The 17704-nt window shown below is 41.5% G+C and overlaps 1 protein-coding gene across 9 annotated transcripts in view; it reads right to left on the bottom strand.

Moving 5' to 3' along the window:
• LOC127434489 (electrogenic sodium bicarbonate cotransporter 1-like) overlaps positions 1-17704 on the bottom strand; it is an 88025-nt gene that overhangs the window by 34044 nt on the left and 36277 nt on the right. For 6 of the 9 annotated variants that reach the window (XM_051687348.1, XM_051687350.1, XM_051687321.1 and 3 more), the window contains 2 exons: positions 14898-15077; positions 6532-6608 (listed from right to left, as the gene is read on the bottom strand). In XM_051687348.1, the coding sequence (XP_051543308.1) occupies positions 6532-6608; positions 14898-15077 (257 nt within the window). The remainder of the gene's footprint in view (positions 1-6531; positions 6609-14897; positions 15078-17704) is intronic. The other 3 variants (XM_051687351.1, XM_051687344.1, XM_051687329.1) reach the window with 1 other exon arrangement.

Below are 17704 nucleotides of genomic sequence, written 5' to 3'. Positions count from 1 at the left end.
CTCATTAAACAGACTGCCCAGCAAGCTTTTGTGCCAATCCCTTCATGAGGTGAGATGAAACTAACAACCACAACTGTCCAAGAAATGGAAATCACAAAGATTGATGACTATATGCAGGATTGTTCATTCTGGGGTTCAACAACCGCCAACTGTGGGTCCTGCATTCTTTTGCTTTTAACTTACAGGAACCAGTGGTTACCAGTACAAAGTACTGGTAAATTAAGTGACTGCTAAGGGTTGTTGTTGTTCCTACACATGATAGATTGGCCAACTTCAAAGGCAGTGTCATTTGCCTTTGAGGTTATGCCAAATGTGTAATTTACAAGCCAAAGATAATTAGCACACCCTTCTCACATAACCATAAACTGTTGTTAAGAAACTTCAACTGGTGTCTGTCTCCAAGGTCATCATTGCAAATGCCATTTTAGCAGCTAAAAGTGTAATTATACAATGCCTAAAGCTTAGTGGGTTTATAAAACAATTTTAACTCATTTGAACTCAGTTTAATAGTTAAAATAATACAAACATTCAAAATCTCCAGATCCATTAATTGACATGTTAATGAAGTAGGAAGCTAGTAAATCTGATTTGACAGTTTACAAACCTCATCAAAAGAAGTTACCATGTATGATTAATAAACTAGTTCCCCAGTATACTGACAATACATAAACCAAAAAAATGCCTTATTGAACTAGCAGGGAAAGCAGTTTAGTTAACCATTGAAAAAAGAAGACCACAAGCAAGCACAGTGAAAAACATTTACTCTGGAGCACCCAAGCATATGGGACTGACAGGATGGGACTGACCTCTCACTCATCAGTAACACCATTGATCATCTATGAGTGGTTGAAGCATGACATGTCTTGATGTTTCAGCATCAAGGTTTAGATTAAAATGTATTTGAATGTATGAAAGAAAGTGTATAGTTGATTCTTCCAAAACTATTTCATGTCAACAACCCTTATATTGTGATCTGTATGTTGTATATTTGTTTATTCGCTTTAACATTTATACCATAGGAAAATCTTCCATTGGTCTTATGGTTATTATTGTATTACACTTGTCAGCTAAATTAAGCAACAATCCTGATGTTTTAACAACTGTGTTAATATGATTACAATGTTTGTCTTGCTTAGCTTTAGGTAGCAAATAAAGGGGATAAAATGTCACCTTTTGGAGATGAGCCATTACACCAGATTTAAGATTTAACAAATTGTTTACTTTGTTAATCATGAAGTTGAGAAATCGTATGGACAAGACTGTTTTCTGGAGTGTTTGAGGTCATGATTGAGGAGTGAAGTGAGGTCACTAATGTTAAATGGAAACCAGATTATAGACCCTGAAGTGCATTACCAGAGCAGTGTAAAGGGCTGATTAAAGTATTAGCAGGGCACATCTTAAGCAACCCCTAGTGTTTGTGTCTGACTGACAGAATGCTAATGTTTACCTCTGAGCTCTCTTTTAGAGAGGAAAAAGTAAGGGGATTCTTGTCCAACGTAACACAAAAATGAAGCCTTAAAGCTTGTGAAAGAAGACATAAAATCTTAATAAATTGATATAAAATACAATTAAGTGATTGATGCCACTTGAACAATAATTATCTATATGAAATCGATAAAAATGCATAACTGGTCTAAACCACCATAACAAATCTTAATTAATTTACCTAATTTTAGAAAGCAGGGATGACATCATCATTCAAGTGAGCAAAAAAAAAAAAAGCCTTTTAAAAAAGTTTGACAAGCCACAAGGTTTTCACACAAAGCGAACTACACCTCAGTCTGTGCTTACAATTCCAATCTGTCCATGTCTCTGGACCACAAGAGACAACCAGTCTCTCAATCCAGCATTCTGCCAAAAGGGGCAAGGGGGCATCTCCTCAGAGTCAGTCAACAGCTGAGGCCTTCCAGTAATAACATCAGCTCTGGTTTATTCTGCATGGAGAGCTTGCATAAAAATACTGTCAAACATTGGCCAGCTTTCTAAGGACATATACCGCTGAGTTCAGCAAGAAGGAATAGATTCCCATGTAAAATGAAAGATTCTATGATTTCTCTGACCTGAACTTCTGTGAAGTGAGTTAATTTTTATGGTTTGTCACAGATTGACACCACCTTTGTGACCTCTTGGTAATCCCTCAAGGTGAGTCCAAGCTCTTTCTATTAGGAATAAAAGTGTGATTTTCCTACCAGCTATGTCATTGGATTACACACTCCACTCCTTCTGTTCTGTTGTGTATGTAACCAAATGAACGTTCAATTTTGTTGCTGAAGTCTGAAGTGGCATTATAAGTTTGTCATGGGTGATATTAACTATGTTTATATGCATCTGGCAATCCAAATTAAATTTAATCCAGCTGCAGACTCAAAATGATATTTTCAAATTCAATTAAAATATTAATTTACATGTGCATCAAATGTACTCCAAACAAAACCAAATGCATAAATGTAAATGTAAATGGTTTCAATGGTTTAAACAAGTATTTTTATATTGAACAGATCTGCACCACCTATTTCATTTCGAAAGAAATTTCATTCTGGTCATGCTGATACTCACTATTAGTAGGATTATTAACATATTATTAAGATGAATGTAAATGTAGTTTGTGTCTTTGTGGCAACACAGGACCTGCACAGAATGAGAAGACTGACAAAAAAGATCCAGCTTGGTGGGAAAATTATACTTTGCGGATTGTGATAATACACAAACAAAGTCTTGTGTTATAACAGAAGACGTTTCAAGGCCAGATTTTGTGTACATAATCTGCACAGCATTTTTTTTTTTTTATCAATCTCCTCATGATGTGTAATAATGGTTCAGTCATGTGCAATAACTGTTTGTGTTTATATGCTTAGTGTACACACATACTGCAAATTACACAAGCTGTTTGTGCAATAACTAGTTCCCTCTCGAGGAAACTCGAGCTGCGTAATCGCAATGGGGACATGCCCTGAGTGCCACGTGGTCTGAAGCCCTTATACAATCACGCCAATTTATTGGCTGATGGCGCTTAAGCAACACCCCTAGGAAGCTACGTCACAAGCTCCATAAAGGCGCTCGCTTCGCACCATCGAGTCAGATTTTCTGTTCTTCAGTGCACGATTTTGTCTAAGCACGTGTTTGTTTCAACCACTCACGTCGAAACGAGGATTCCTAATTGCAGGGATCTGATGGAGACAGCTGTGCTTTTCAAGGCTCACAATTTCTAACCATGAGGCATTGTCCCCCATGTGTCCCAGTTCCACGGCCTCCAGATTTGGAGCTCCGTGTGCGAGAACGTTTGGGATTTCGGCTTTGTGTCTGAGAAGTTGGAGTGGACATTGAGTTCTTCATCATGTTTGTCACATTCCCCTGGGGCAAGAGCGCGAGTCACATTCTCTGAGGCCTAGCTCGGCTGCCATTTTCTAATAAACAAAGCGTGCGAAAGAGTTACCATGCGCGTCTTGAGCCATTGCATTAAAAACGCTGTATGAGAGAATTCGTCGTCGGAAGGTAAGGAATAAATTTGCCCATTGTCCTTTATCTGTGTTGTTCTGGGAGAATGCACATGAATAAAGCAATGGAGGAGCCGCCTCGGCCTTTCTTTCTCTCCCCTCCCCATTTGTAGCGCACTGCTTACCGTGAAGGGGATCATGCATGGACCGGTGAGGCCGGCCGCAGAGCAAGGAGGCTGGAATAAGATAACATTCCCCAGCGGAGTGATGGCGAACCAACGTGCGAGTGCTTTGTAGGTGCCATTATTCTTTTGGGATTCTATCAGGAAATGCGAGGTATTTTAACTCATTTTCTTTATCTTTCTGGCAAGACAGGAGACACGCACTGCCATCTCTGCTCGATTTTTTGGTGGCGGCATGGATGTCGCTCTTTTCAGTCAGCTGTTGGATCTACACATGATGATTTTGTAGTCCAACCAAGCGTATCACATAAAGGAATGACTTTGAGCTAATATCGGCTCTGTTTAGAATTTCCCTCGTGTTCCCCCAGCGGCTTGCACTGGGGAATGGGTTGGTCAAGGCGGTGCTTTGGTTCCAAAAGGATGTTTCGCGCTATCTGGGTACTACACGTTTTTCCCTCATTAATTGCTGGGCCCGGTTTAGTGTCTAACCTGTTTTTTCAGTACACTAATTTACCTCAGTTTTCCACATAAATTACACTGGCGACCGAACACTGAATATTTTCAGCTTGAGTTTTGCCTCTGACTCCATGACGAAGGGTCTCGGGGCATGCATAATATAAGTCAATGTACAATAAAAATAGGTCTACACATGAGCCTATGGGCTTGCTGTGTAACGAAGGATGAGCCCTCATTCAGTGGACAAAATTGGACCATATAAATATATCGTAAAGGTTTCTCTCCTGTCTGCCCTTCAGTCAGTATCGGAATGAATTCGCCATTGTACGCACCTCGAACGTCCGACAACCAGAATATGGTTCAGTTTTCCCCCACAGCTTGCTGGAGAGCGAACATAAAATAAACCCTGCTTCCCGAATTCCATGACCAAAGGTCTCGAGATATGCGTACCAGAATTCGATGTTCATCAAAGCACAAGTGTACACAAAAACACACAGTGAACATAAGCACCACACGTTGTCCCCCCATAAGAATGCTGGGGCCATGTGCGAGCCCACTTGTTCTCAATTCCCCTCCATGTTCACATTCTTACACGTTTCTATGCTAGGGAAGATGGTTTATCTGCCGTCCTCTGCTGTAAATACAGAGCGGCCATTCTTTCTTATTGCCTGATCTAATTCGGCCACTGTATCCATGACCAATGGTTTTGAGACATGCATAACAGAATTTGATGTGCACAAAACACACAGTGAGCATAAGCACCACACGTTGTCCCCCCATAAAGAATGCTGGGGCCATTGTGGCAAACCTGTTTTTTTCCCCAATGTTCATACATTTTCCCCTGTTCAAATACCAGGGAAAAGGTTTATTCTGGTTCTGCCACTGGTTCAGGGGCAGTCGCCAAAAACAAGCCAATCGCGCTATCTAGTGGTTACAGGTCGTGCTGAAGGCAAAAGCCATGCATTAATCCCTCAGCAGCTGAAGGGCATTTCGAACTGGGTATTTCGAATGATAAAGCATGGTTATGCAATTAAATTCAGGCGAACTCCGACGGTGTTCAACAGGTTTGTTCCGACAGAACTGAGAAGCCCCATTTTTGAGTCGGGAAATTCTCTCTCTCTTAGAAAAAGGGGCAATAGAGGAGATTCTCCCTTCTCAGAGAGAGTGTGGTTTTTACAGCCATTATTTTCTGGTCCCGAAAAAAGACAGCGGCTTGCGTCCCATTCTGGATTTGAGACGCTTGAATTCCAAGCTAATGAAATGTCAATTCAGAAATGCAAAAGCAAATAATGTCACAAGTGCAGCCGGGGGACTGGCAAATCTATTGTGATGATAGATTTGAAGGACGCTTATTTCCATATTCAGATTGCGCCGAAGCACAGGTGCTTTCTCAGATTCGCTTTCGGAGGCAAAGCGTATCAATTTTGCATCCTTCCGTTCAGACTTGCGCTAGCACCACGCACTTTCACAAAATGCATGGATGCTGCTTTGACACATTTGAGGCTTCAGGGCATACGCATTTTGAGTTATCTTGATGATTGGTTGGTGCTAGCCTACTCTGAGACTTTGGCTGCCCAACATCGAGTAATCCAAAGGGCTGTGTGTAAACCTTGACATGAGTGTTCTGTTGCCAAGGCAACAGACTCTATTTCTAGGGGTGGAGCTAGATTCGTGGACGATGCAGACGCGTTTATCTCCAGCTCACGTTCTGTCATTCCACCGGTGTCTAGTGGTGTTCAAAGGGGGACACCTTCTCCCTGCGAGAACATTTCACAGGCTTTTGAGGCTCATGATCTAGTCATTCCCCTAGGTATTTTGTATGCGAGACCTTCTCAGTGCTGGATGAGCTCCACAAAGGGACTACAACCACTGACGCATGCATTCAGTCTCTTCAAAGTGATGCATGGGTGCTACCGAACGCTATTACCATGGAAACGGACTCGCCTTCCAGTGTCGGGGTTTCCGTTGGGACAGGTGTGTCGCCGCAATGTTATAACGACAGACGCCTCCTCCACGGATTGGGGCGCTGTGTACGAGGGTCATCCAGCCTACAGGGTTTGGATGGGCCAGAGGCAATATTGGCACATATCTGTCTGGAGATATTCATATATATGAATGTGCTTGTATATGGATATGAACGTATATATGTATATACGAATGTCTGCTGTATGTTAAAGTCTGCACTGCATGGACCAAGGAACAAAATTTTATTTTTTGCAACATGCAAAAAATAACAATAAACCTGACTTCGATGTTGACATCATTATGCTTTTAGTTATCCTGTTATCATACAATGTGTGGTTTAAAACAGCATTTTGTGGCTTTTCCACTTCTTGAAACTCCACCACTGTCAGATTTCCATTTTTATTCAACAGATTTATTAACAGCCCTAAAGAATCTTTCAACATTGGGAAATTTTTAAAATTTGGATCACAAGGATAAATCTGAATTGGACTCACCTGGTCTTTTTCTGGCTTGTCTGAGATATCGTTCAGGCTGCTTGATGTCAAGTCCCGATGTGCGGTGGTTGGGCTACCTAAGAAAAAATTATGAAAAAAATGATACAATGAAAAAGATCTACCACAAAGGGGATTGTGGCCTCTTCCACTATGCATGGAAAGTTTAAAGGGCGTCTTGCCAACATTGTGACCAACAACACTGCAGAGATAACCTGAAAGCAGAAACTGGACTTAGCTTTTGTGTCAGTCAGTCAGAACTTTTTTTCTGTCTCTTGAATATTTGTTCATAGGCTCTGAATTGTTTGATTTTATGCTTTTAAAACTTAAAGAATTTAAATTAGGAAAGGTGACTTGCCAGTCAAGAAGAGGACCCACTGAAAGATTAACTATTAACCTTTCTGGGCCCAAGACATTGTGATCATGCTGTGAAAAGCAGGAGAACAGGACCAGCACAGAGAAGCAGAGTATTCCCAGTGCCACTGAAAACCTGCCAGAACTAAATTAATTATTTTGTGATAATGGCTAAGATGACAGATTGATGCAGCCAAAAGAAATAATGCAGCCAAACAAAGAAAAAAAGACTTTGAAAAAGGAACAGGGAGGTTAAAACCCCTTCATTCATAAAAAAACAAAAACTGAATTTCCAAAAACACAAGATTTCACATCCACTTTCATTAGTTCTGCATTCTTTAATGATTATTGATACGTTTATGATCTTCAGTGTGATATGGTGATTTTTCAAATCACGTGGGGATTTGTAGAATGTTCCACAGAAACTGGCCTATTGCTATTTTTAGAAGTCTTTGGAAATCTATTTAACTGATGAAAATCACCATTTTGTAAAATTATACAGTATACATGATAATAATAAAAAAATATATTCAGAGAGATGGTCCACACATGACATAACTACCAACTCTACAATGGTGAAGGGAGCACAGGGGATTGACTAGCTAGACATACTGTAGATGGCCACAACAATAACAATAACTGAAGTTTCCTTATAAGGTAAAAGGTTTAAGTGGTCATATCATACACCTTTATTGTTTATTTTATTCCCCTGAATAAATGGGCCAAAACAATACTATCTATCCTGCTTTATCCTTACTTCACTGTGACTGGACGGGCCAAGTGTCTGAATACAGGTGCATGCACTTTACGTGTAAATGTGGACAGTCATGTGTTCAAATGTATTCATCTCTCTGATGTTAGAAAGTCACGTAAGAAAGAAACAAGCAAATTTTTTTGCAAATTAGTCTTTTTGGACTGGGGAAGACCTTTTGCGTTCTCAAAGTTACAATATGATTTTATAGTACAATTAACTGTTTTATATCAAAGTATTAAGAAATATTTGATTCCTCATGATAAGACCTCTTTAAGCTCTGCTATGATAGCTATGTTACACACTATGTGGGGTAAAGATACACATATGTATTGGCAACTGGTATGTTTTGACTTACTAGGCCATCCCATGCTTGGACTTCCAGGAGCTCGCAATACCTCCTCAGAGGTGCGAGTTGTTAGACAAGGCACTGAATTCTCTAGTGGACTACGCGCTTAGAGTGACAAGAGCAGCAAAGCATCCAAAGGGGAAAAGATAGATAAAAAGAAGGGTGAAAAGAAAGATTGTTAAGGTGATACAGAGGTCATAACAGTGGTTTTAAGCATAAAGAATTAGATTTGTAAAAGATTGTGTGAGACTACAGTAAAATCTTACACATTGCTAAAGAATAGACATGATTTAGTTGAGGAAGCAGATAAGCTTTCAGCAGTCACAGCATCCAAATTTGTTCAGGACATATAAAAGTTCTAGCACATTAATTGTCTTTCACATTTAAAATGTCTAACGGTCAATGAATCACAGAATTAATGGCATAAAACTGAACAGGAATATGCAGCCCAAGAATATGAATCTTATCAGCAACAAAAACATAGTTTGTTTTGTGGAACTCAAGCTGCGTATGATCGCTATGGGGACACCATCCGAGTGTCACGTGGTCTGAAGCCCTTATACAATCATGCCAATTTATTGGGTGATGGCGCTTAAGTGACGCCCCCTAGGGAGCTACGTCATGCACTCCATAAAAGCGCTCACTTTTGCGCCATTGAATCAGATTTTCTGTTCTTCAGTGCACGATCTCGCCTGGCCAGTGTTGTACTAGTGACTCACGTTGAAGCAAGGATTATTATTTTTCCCTTTTGAGTGGCAACACAGGATGGATTTTAAGTTGGCCCGGTTGCTAGGGAGGGTAGAGTCACATGGGGCAACCTCTTCGTGGTCGCTATAATGTGGTTCGTTCTCGGTGGGGCGCGTGGTGAGTTGAGCGCAGATGCCGCGGTGGATGGCGTGAAGCCTCCACATGCGCTATGTCTCCGTGGCAACGCGCTCAACAAGCCATGTGATAAGATGCATGGGTTGATGGTCTCAGACGCGGAGGCAACTGGGATTCGTCCTCCGCCACCCGGAATGAGGCGAATCACTACGCGACCACGAGGACTTAAAAGCACACTGGGATTTGGGCATTCCAAATTGGGTGAAAAGAAAAAAAAAAAAAAAAGAAGTGCTTACCTCGTATACTTGGTTCATCGTCGGTGAAGATTCCCACAACATGTGTGTTTCCTGTCTGGCGTTTTGCCACACGGAGGCCACGTTGGAGGGTTCGGATTGCCTGCAGTGTGACTTGATGAATGTCTAGAGACTCCATGAAAGGCTTGCCTCTTTTGGAAGGGATTCAGTCAAGCTGTGTGCTCATTCTGGCCACGTGTCTGCCTGCGGCGCACAGCCGTGTGACTCGTGGGAGGCCGGCGCGGATGCCGAGGAGCTGGGAGCTGAGCAGCAGGCTGACCTTCGGTTCTCTCTGTCACTCTCCCTGGATTTGGCTCGACATTCTCCGTTGAGTTTACATGCGGGCTTTTGCGTCCTAGCCCTGAGGCCTGCACAGCGGCTTCCTTCGGCGCTGATGACAAAAAACCCATGTCTACGGTGGCGTTGGATTCTGAGGATTTTGCCAGCGGCCAGTCTGAGGCCTTGCCTCCTAGCAGACGGATATCCAGGCCCTCAGTAACTTATACATAGTTGCTGGAGGTTATTACACTTAAAGTGGAGAAGCTGCACCTGGACTGGCCGGATGAAAAGCAGTCAGAGGAACGTAAATCCATTTTGGACGACTGCTTCTTAGCGGGCCAACGTGCAGCTAAGCTTCATAGGCTGATCCCTTTTTCCCTGGACATCCATTGGGAGATTTTGAAGCCCTGAGATCAACCTTGCTCGGCCAGGATTACAAACCAATTGGCCTCTGAGTTTTCAAATGTGTGTCGAGCTTCCGACCATGGATATACTTCGGTCCTGGCGATGGAGGAGACTCTGGCAGCCCATCTCTCTCCTCCTTCAGCAGCCACATGGAAGTGAAAGCCTACTCTTCCCTCATCTGCTAGATGACAATGACTTTGTCCTTGTTGAACAAGGCCTACCTGGCTTTGGTCGAGCGGTTTTGGCTTTGCACACGCTGGCAGTTTTGCAAGCCTACCAAGTCCATTTTATGAGGGATTTAGATGAGGGAGCTGGACTGGATGCAAAGGCCATCATGGAACTATGCCAGGCTTCTGATTTGGTGCTGAGAGCTACCAAACACATTGCTCATGCTGTTGATCGAAATATGGCGGGCCTCATGGCGGCGGAACGCCATCTGTGGCTTATGCTCACAGATATTCATGACAAGGACAAGACCTTCCTAATGAATACCTCTGTGTCACAAACTGGGCTGTACAGTGATACAGTCCAGTCAGATGCTTCCTCGAAGAGAGAGAGAAAAGCCTGTTGCAGCTCCGGTACGCTCACATTCGGCATCTTTGCAACGTCCCACCAGAGAGCTGCATAAGGCACCGGACACGAGTTTTACACCCACTCAGAGGGATTGCGGTCCTCATACGTTCCTGCCATCACGGGCACATCCATGTAAGCATTTGGATGTTGTCCCAGCCCCTTGTAAACCGCCGGCAGGACACCAGAAGCGAGCCTGACGGACTTGTGGTGAAACAAAGGGTGAACCCCCATTCAGTGACCAAAACTAGACCGACAAACGTATCAGTTTTTCTCCTGTTTGCCCTTCGGACAGTATTGGGATGTGTTCGCCATTGTACACGCCTTGAACGCCCGACCACCAAAAGGTTCAGTTTCCCCCCACAGCTTGTGCTGGGGAGCAAACATAAAAAAAATGCTTCCAGAATTCAGCCTCTGTCTCCATGACCAAGGGTCTCAAGACATGCAAAACAGAATTCGATGTTCATCATGCAAAAGTGTACACAAAACACAGTGAATGTAAGCACCACATGTAGTCCCCCCATAAAGAATGCTGGGGCTGTTGTTGCGAACCAGTTTTCTCAAATAAACTTTCCCCCCAATGTTCACACACTCTTCCCTGTTCAAAATATTAGGGAAAAGGTTTATTCTGTCAGCGTCCCTGCTGTAAATGCATTTCAGGGCACTCATCATTTATGCCTGAATGCAATAAAGGCAGAAACATTATTAAATCCCATTCAACCAGCCACAGTAGTAGAGGCGTAAAGGCCTTCCTCCGCTGTGCCGCTGGTTGTGGGGCAGTCCCCAAAAGTAAGCCAAGCGCGCCATCTACTGGTTACATGTCGCGCTACAGGCAAGAGCCATGCATTAATTCTTCTGTCTGCCCATCTAGCGGATTGACAGCAGTTGCAGGGTGTTTCGAACTGGGTACTTCGGATGATAGAGCATGGTTATGCCATTCAGTTTAGGAGGGCTCCACCAGTATAAATGGGGTTTTTCCGACAGACGTCTCTGTTCAGAAAGCCCCATTTTTGATTTGGGAAATTCACTCTCTCTTAGAAAAGGGGCTATAGAAGAGCTTTTACAGCCATTATTTCCTGGCCCTGAAAAAATATGACGGCTTGCATCCCATTCTGGATTTGAGATGTTTGAATTTCACCTTAATGAAATGTCAATTCAGAATGCTGATGCAGAGACAAATAATGTCAAAAGTACAGCCGGGGGACTGGTTTGTGACAATAGAGTTGAAGGACGCTTATTTCCATATTCAGATTGCGCCGAAGCACAGGCGTTTTCTCAGATTCACTTTTGGGGACAAAGCATACCAATTTTGCATCCTTCCGTTTGGACTTGCACTGGCACTTTCACAAAATGCATGGATGCAGCTCTGAGCTTCAAGGGATCCACGTTTTCAATTATCTTGATGATTGGTTGTTGTTAGCTCACTCAGAGTCTTTGGCTGCCCAACATCGAGATGTCGTTCTCAGCCATTTGAGCAATCTAGTGTTGTGTGTAAACCTAGACAAGAGCATCCTATTGCCAGGGCAACAGACTCTGTTTCTAGGTGTGGACTCGCAGGCAATGCAGGCGTGCCTGTCTCCAGATCACATTCTGTCATTATGCCAGTGTCTAGCGATGTTCAGAGTGGGATGTGTTCTCCCTGCGAGAACATTTTACAGGCTTTTGGGGCTCATGATCGCGGTGTCCGCAGTCATTCCCCTGGACATGTTGCATGCGAGACCTTTTCAGTGCTGGATGAACTCCACAAAGGGACTTCAACCACTGATGCATGTGGCCATGGAAACGGACCCACCTTCTGATGTTGGGTGTTCCGTTGGAACAGATGTGTCACCGCAAGGTGATAACAACAGACGCCTCCTCCACGGGTTGGAGCACTGTACACGAAGGTCGTCCAGCAGCAATACTGGCACATAAACTGGCTGGAGATGCTCACGGTGCTGCTGGCATTAAGGTTTTTCCTTCAGGAGATTCAGGACAGTCATGTCCTCATCTGTTCAGAAAACAATCACCAGGGAGGGGTGCGCTCTCGTGCCCTGTCGGTCAATCCCTTGTTCATGGATTTTGAGCCAGCGTGTTCAAAGGTTGTGCTAAGACCTCGTTTGGGCTATTTGCCCAAGGTTACTTCTACATCATTTCACTCACAAACCATTATTTTTCAGGCTTTCTCTCCTCCCCCATTTGAGTCGGAGGAGCGTGAAAGGTTGCATATGCTTTGCCAAGTTCGGGTGCTACGAGTTGACCGTACTAGCCAGTGCCGTAAGTCAGAGCAGTTGTTTGTGAGTTTGGTGACCACAACAGGTGTTTCGGTGTCCAAGAAAAGACTTGCAATTTTGAGTGCTTACGAAGTGCATGGTTTGCCTTCGGGTATTCGAGCCCATTCTACGAGGAGCATGGCATCCTCATGGGCTTTGGCTAGAGGTGTGTCCTTGGAGGACATTTGTATGGCAGCAGGGTGTTCCTCTCCACATACATTTGTTAGACTTTATAATCTGGACTATGGTTTGACTCCTGCTTCCCAGATTCTCTCTGTTGGAACAGGAGTAAATTCATAATTCCTTTTATTCAGACACTTTAGCTCACCTGTACACCGCTATATGCTTGCCACACAGGCTTAGGTAGCTACTGTTCGCATAGCGTGAATGTATTTCATTCCCATAGCGATCATACACAGTTTGAGTTCCAGGAAAGGGAATGTCTCAGTTACATACATAACCTTGGTTCCCTGAGGGGAACAAGATGCTGCGCAGCTGGCCATAACCTCTAGCAGCTGCATAGGCTCGTGCCTTTTGCAGAAAATCTGACTCGATGGTGCAAAGTGAGCACCTTTATTGAACCTGTGACATAGCTCCCTAGGGGGCGTTGCTTAAGATCCATCAGTCTAAATTAGCGTGATTGTATAAGGGCTTCAGACCATGTGACACTCAGATGGTGTCCCCATAGCGATCAAATGCAGCATCTCATTCCCCTCAGGGAACCAAGGTTACATAGGTAACCGAGACGTTGCAATCTTTCTGTGATCTTTTGTTAAGAAATCTCCAATTGTCATCAATGCGGGTATGCAAATATTAGTGCCTAAAATCAAATGATCTTCTTGGCCATGGTCTTATTTGAAGTGTTGTGTTTTCTTGTGTTATCCTTTACACATTGTTTTCAGATTAGTTCCTTTGGTCAGTAATTCTCAAAAATGTAATGCAAGCACATATTGAGAGCATCACTGAGAAACATTTGCGGACTGAGACAGGACAGACTAAACAATGACAAGGACTCACAAGGAGGGAGTAATGTCAAGCACGCTTTGACAAACACACACAGAAAAAGGAAGAGAACAGAAAGGCTAACTATGCTGAGTCAACAGTGAATCAGCAGATATCTTATTTATATGAAACTTTTTCTCAATTTAATGCATTAGTTAAGCACAATTCATTATGAAAAAAAAATTGTGACTATGTGGTTACTTAAACTTCAGATGGCCTTTTGAAACACGATGCTCATGGTGCGAGATGCCGCAATGACCAAAGATGTCCACCTAATGTAGGTGAATTTAATTAAATGAATTTATTTTATTAATTGTATTGTATTTGATTAATTAATTGACAGCTCTTTTTCACTTATAAGTCACTTAATGCTTGCTGTATACTGTAGGTCTTAGAAAAAACTGTATGACTACTGTATTTAATGTGTAACAAAGCTTTCAATATACAATTTGGAAAGTATAGTTCAAAACAATTTAAAGTTTGGTTCAATTTTATAAGAACTTTCGGGCGAATTCACTAAACAATTTTTAAACACTTTTGCGTGTGGTATTTCAGTGCAAAAACCTGTTTTGTACTTATTCACCAGTGTAACCACCTGGATTCTGTTTCAGCAGGCGCAATCAGCACTGAAATTGCACTGCGTCTTTAGTATTTAAATTAAATCACTTTACTTCCTTTCCACACAAACATGCCTCCTTTCTATGTAATTTAGGCTCATAATAATTGTGCTTCTTTCAAAAAATTGCCCAGCGTAATTTACATTGTGCTATTCCTGTCTGAAGAAAGCAGGCTGTAAAATGTTTTTTTATGTATTATTTCAAGAGATGTTTATGTACATTCTCTACTGATCATATCAGAAGTAATTCATCAAATAAGGATCAAATGATGGAAAAGAGTGTTAACTTATAATAACCTGGCATATATCCAGAAACGTGGTTTAGTCAAGCGCACTTTCAGCACGATAAAGAGAATATTCAGGTGTCTGGATCACACAATAGTGGGGTGATGCTCTAAAATCCCGGGAGAGTGAGCCAGATTGCGGTGGTCAGCGTTTGCATTGTTATCTAATCTGTATCATTTCTTTAGTGAATCGGGTGCTAAGCCAGCGCTGAAAGTGTATGCAAAAAACGTTGCTTTTACCGCTTTTATATCAATAGAGGCAAAAGCTCTAAACTGAACAATTAAAATCTTTATTATTAAACAAAAAATCCACAAAAATCATAAAAAAATGAAGAAGAAACAAAGGAAAAAGGAGGGTTAAAATAACTGCACCAAACTGGCACCCATATTACCATTATCCGGGGTGGAAAACAGCCTACTTGCACTGGAGACCGTCTTGCCGATGTCAGCTAGGGAGCGAAGATTGGACTTCTTGGTTTGGTGACGATGTTTCCTCAGCAACGTGTACATGACCTTATCTTTTAGGTCAGCTTTCAAGAGTCCAGTCTCAATCTGACTGTCAGTGATCATTTCTGAAAAAGACAAGGGGAGAATGAGAAACAGAAATAGTGATAGTGTAATGGTTTTAAATTTTATCTTATTTTCAAGCTGTCCTTGCAATTAAGTTTGGTTTTCAATAGTTTTTACTATGCCTGTTAGTTTTAGTTTTTCAGTATTTCAGCTTTTGATATTTAGCTTTTAATTTAATTTTAGTATTTTGAACAGGCCAAAGTTAATGCGTTAACTGATTATTATATATGTTTATTAGTGTTACATTTATCTGGACCCTCTATTATTATCGCTATCTAGTGACATTTTCATGTTTAATGAATTCAGGTTGTAAAGGTTTCATTTTATAATACATTGTGTATCAAAAACTAAAACTGAAATGAATTTGTACTCAATGTAGTTTTAGTTTTAGTCAGTTTTGAAGTCATGAAATTTTAGTATTTTAATTTAGTTTCTGCTTTCCAGTTACTGTATGTTAGTTGTTATTTTTATTACAGTTAACAAAAATGTTTTCATTTTCATAAACGATAACACTGGCATGTAAGAAATCAAAATAAGGCTCAAAGAAAGACCTGCCTCATAGTAATTATTTCAATGAAAAGCTATAGTAAAGAGCTTATTTAACTTCTTTTGCAACTGAGCAATCTTTTTATTTACACAGTAACTTTGGGCTTACAAAGAAAGAAAATCACTGCGATGACCACAATATTCATCAAACTTGAACTCTTGGAGGGAACTTGAAGTCAGTGTCAGTGAAGCGACACATTGCATTCTATTCTTAGCCGTCAGAAGTGGAGTTCTGATGAGGCAGTGGCTTGTGCATGAGATTGTCTGGTGGTTCCTGTAAGGTTCTATTTTTATAGAAGAGGGTCAAAGACCCTCAGGCCCTTTTTGTGAATGGTTTGGCCCTTAATGGCTGATCCTTCAATTCATTTTTAGCTCAAAAGGAGCTCTATGAGGCTGACTGAGCTTAACTCAGCCAAAATGTAAGATTTACTGCAAATTGATAATAAGTTGTTACATGCAATGCTCTGAGTAAGAGAAACAGGAGATTTAAAAATGTGACTTTATAATTCTCACCTGATTGGCAGCTGTGGTTGCAATCCCTAATCTGCCATCCAATCACATGTAGTTATCATAAATCAGTTCTAAGAGTTTCTGTAAATGACTAATTTTTTTTTTATTGAACAAAGCCTTCTGCAATCAATCATCTAAGAAATCTCTGAAGAAGTAATCATAAGACCACGTACTTTATATTTGATAATAATGCACTAGGTGCTTAATGGCTCTATAACAGTCAGCCTGATCTTCATCGTGCTCTGACTCAAGTCAGCATTAAAGAAATGCCTGCCCTGAATGGATGCAGCCACCCGTGCATCTGAGCTCACAGTTGATGCAGGGGTTGAGGGAGGACTGTATTAAAAAGAGCTATGAATATATCTTGACATGCAAGCAATTGGAAACCAAATAAATAGATGGGCTGCTCTAGCTGTGACAAGGCATGCATTGCACAACCGTGGGCCTGTGCTACCACTCAGTTCTTAAAGTACAGTTTGAAAGGCTTTTCTCTATGAGTCTGATCTTATTTAAATGCAATTCTCAAGTGGTAGGAAAGCTTTATCTTTAGCATGCCTTTATGAGTGCCACAGAGGCAGTTACAATTATAGTGACTTTATGCTTTACTATAGGTTCCAAATTAGCAAACAGAGCATCCTTTGAGTAGAACAGGACTCCAACAACAGGAATATACTGTAGATAGTGCCCTGCTTTAGATGTGAAGTGTGTGATTTCTGTACCACTAGCATCACCAAAAGGACCTGAACAAATAATGACTGTTTTCCGAACAATCCTCCCATCATCTATTGGTGAGACACAGGGCCGGTTTGTGGTTCTGCGAGGCCCTTTGGCACATGTATTAAGATGCCGAGCCGACCCTCGCTGCCCCTACTGGCAGAACCCTTATCCTACTTCAAGCAACATTGGAGATTTGGCTAAATAAAAATAGGAAAAATGTGTTTAGACCTGGCCTGGAGTCAATATTGCTTTATTGGGCTGGTCAGGATGCTCAAATATATAGAGCAATGCTTTTAAAGGAATAGTTCACCCAAAAATGAAAATTCTCTTATTATTTAGTCACCCTCATACCATCCAAGATGTGTATGACTTTCTTTCTTCTGCAGAACACAAATGAAGATTTTTAGAATCTATATTTAAGTCATTTTTACTGAAAATCTCCACCTTTGAACAGCCCCGACCAGTAGGTGGGGATATGCACAAAGAATGTGAATCGCCAAAAAAACAAAAGAAGAAAAATGTGGAAGTAAAAGTTAAAGTGTAAATTTATAGTAAAAAAGGACTTAAATATTTATGTGTTTCTCACCCACACCTATTATTTAGCTTCTGAAGACATTCAAACACTTGGGTCTGGATTAATTTTATGCTGCCATTATGTGCTTTTTAGAGCTTTAAAATTTTGGTCACTATTCACTTGCATTGTATGGACCTACAGAGCTGAGATATTCTTCAAACAATCTTTCTTTGTGTTCTGCAGAAAAAAGAAAGTCATAAACAGCTGGGATGGCATGAAGGTGAGTAAATGATGAGAGAATTTTCATTTTTGGGTGAACTATACCTTTAAATAGCCAAAAAG

Source organism: Myxocyprinus asiaticus, chromosome 4, assembly GCF_019703515.2.
Source record: "Myxocyprinus asiaticus isolate MX2 ecotype Aquarium Trade chromosome 4, UBuf_Myxa_2, whole genome shotgun sequence".
NCBI classification, from domain to species: Eukaryota; Metazoa; Chordata; class Actinopteri; order Cypriniformes; family Catostomidae; genus Myxocyprinus; species Myxocyprinus asiaticus.
This window is presented reverse-complemented; position numbering and strand designations above follow the sequence as displayed.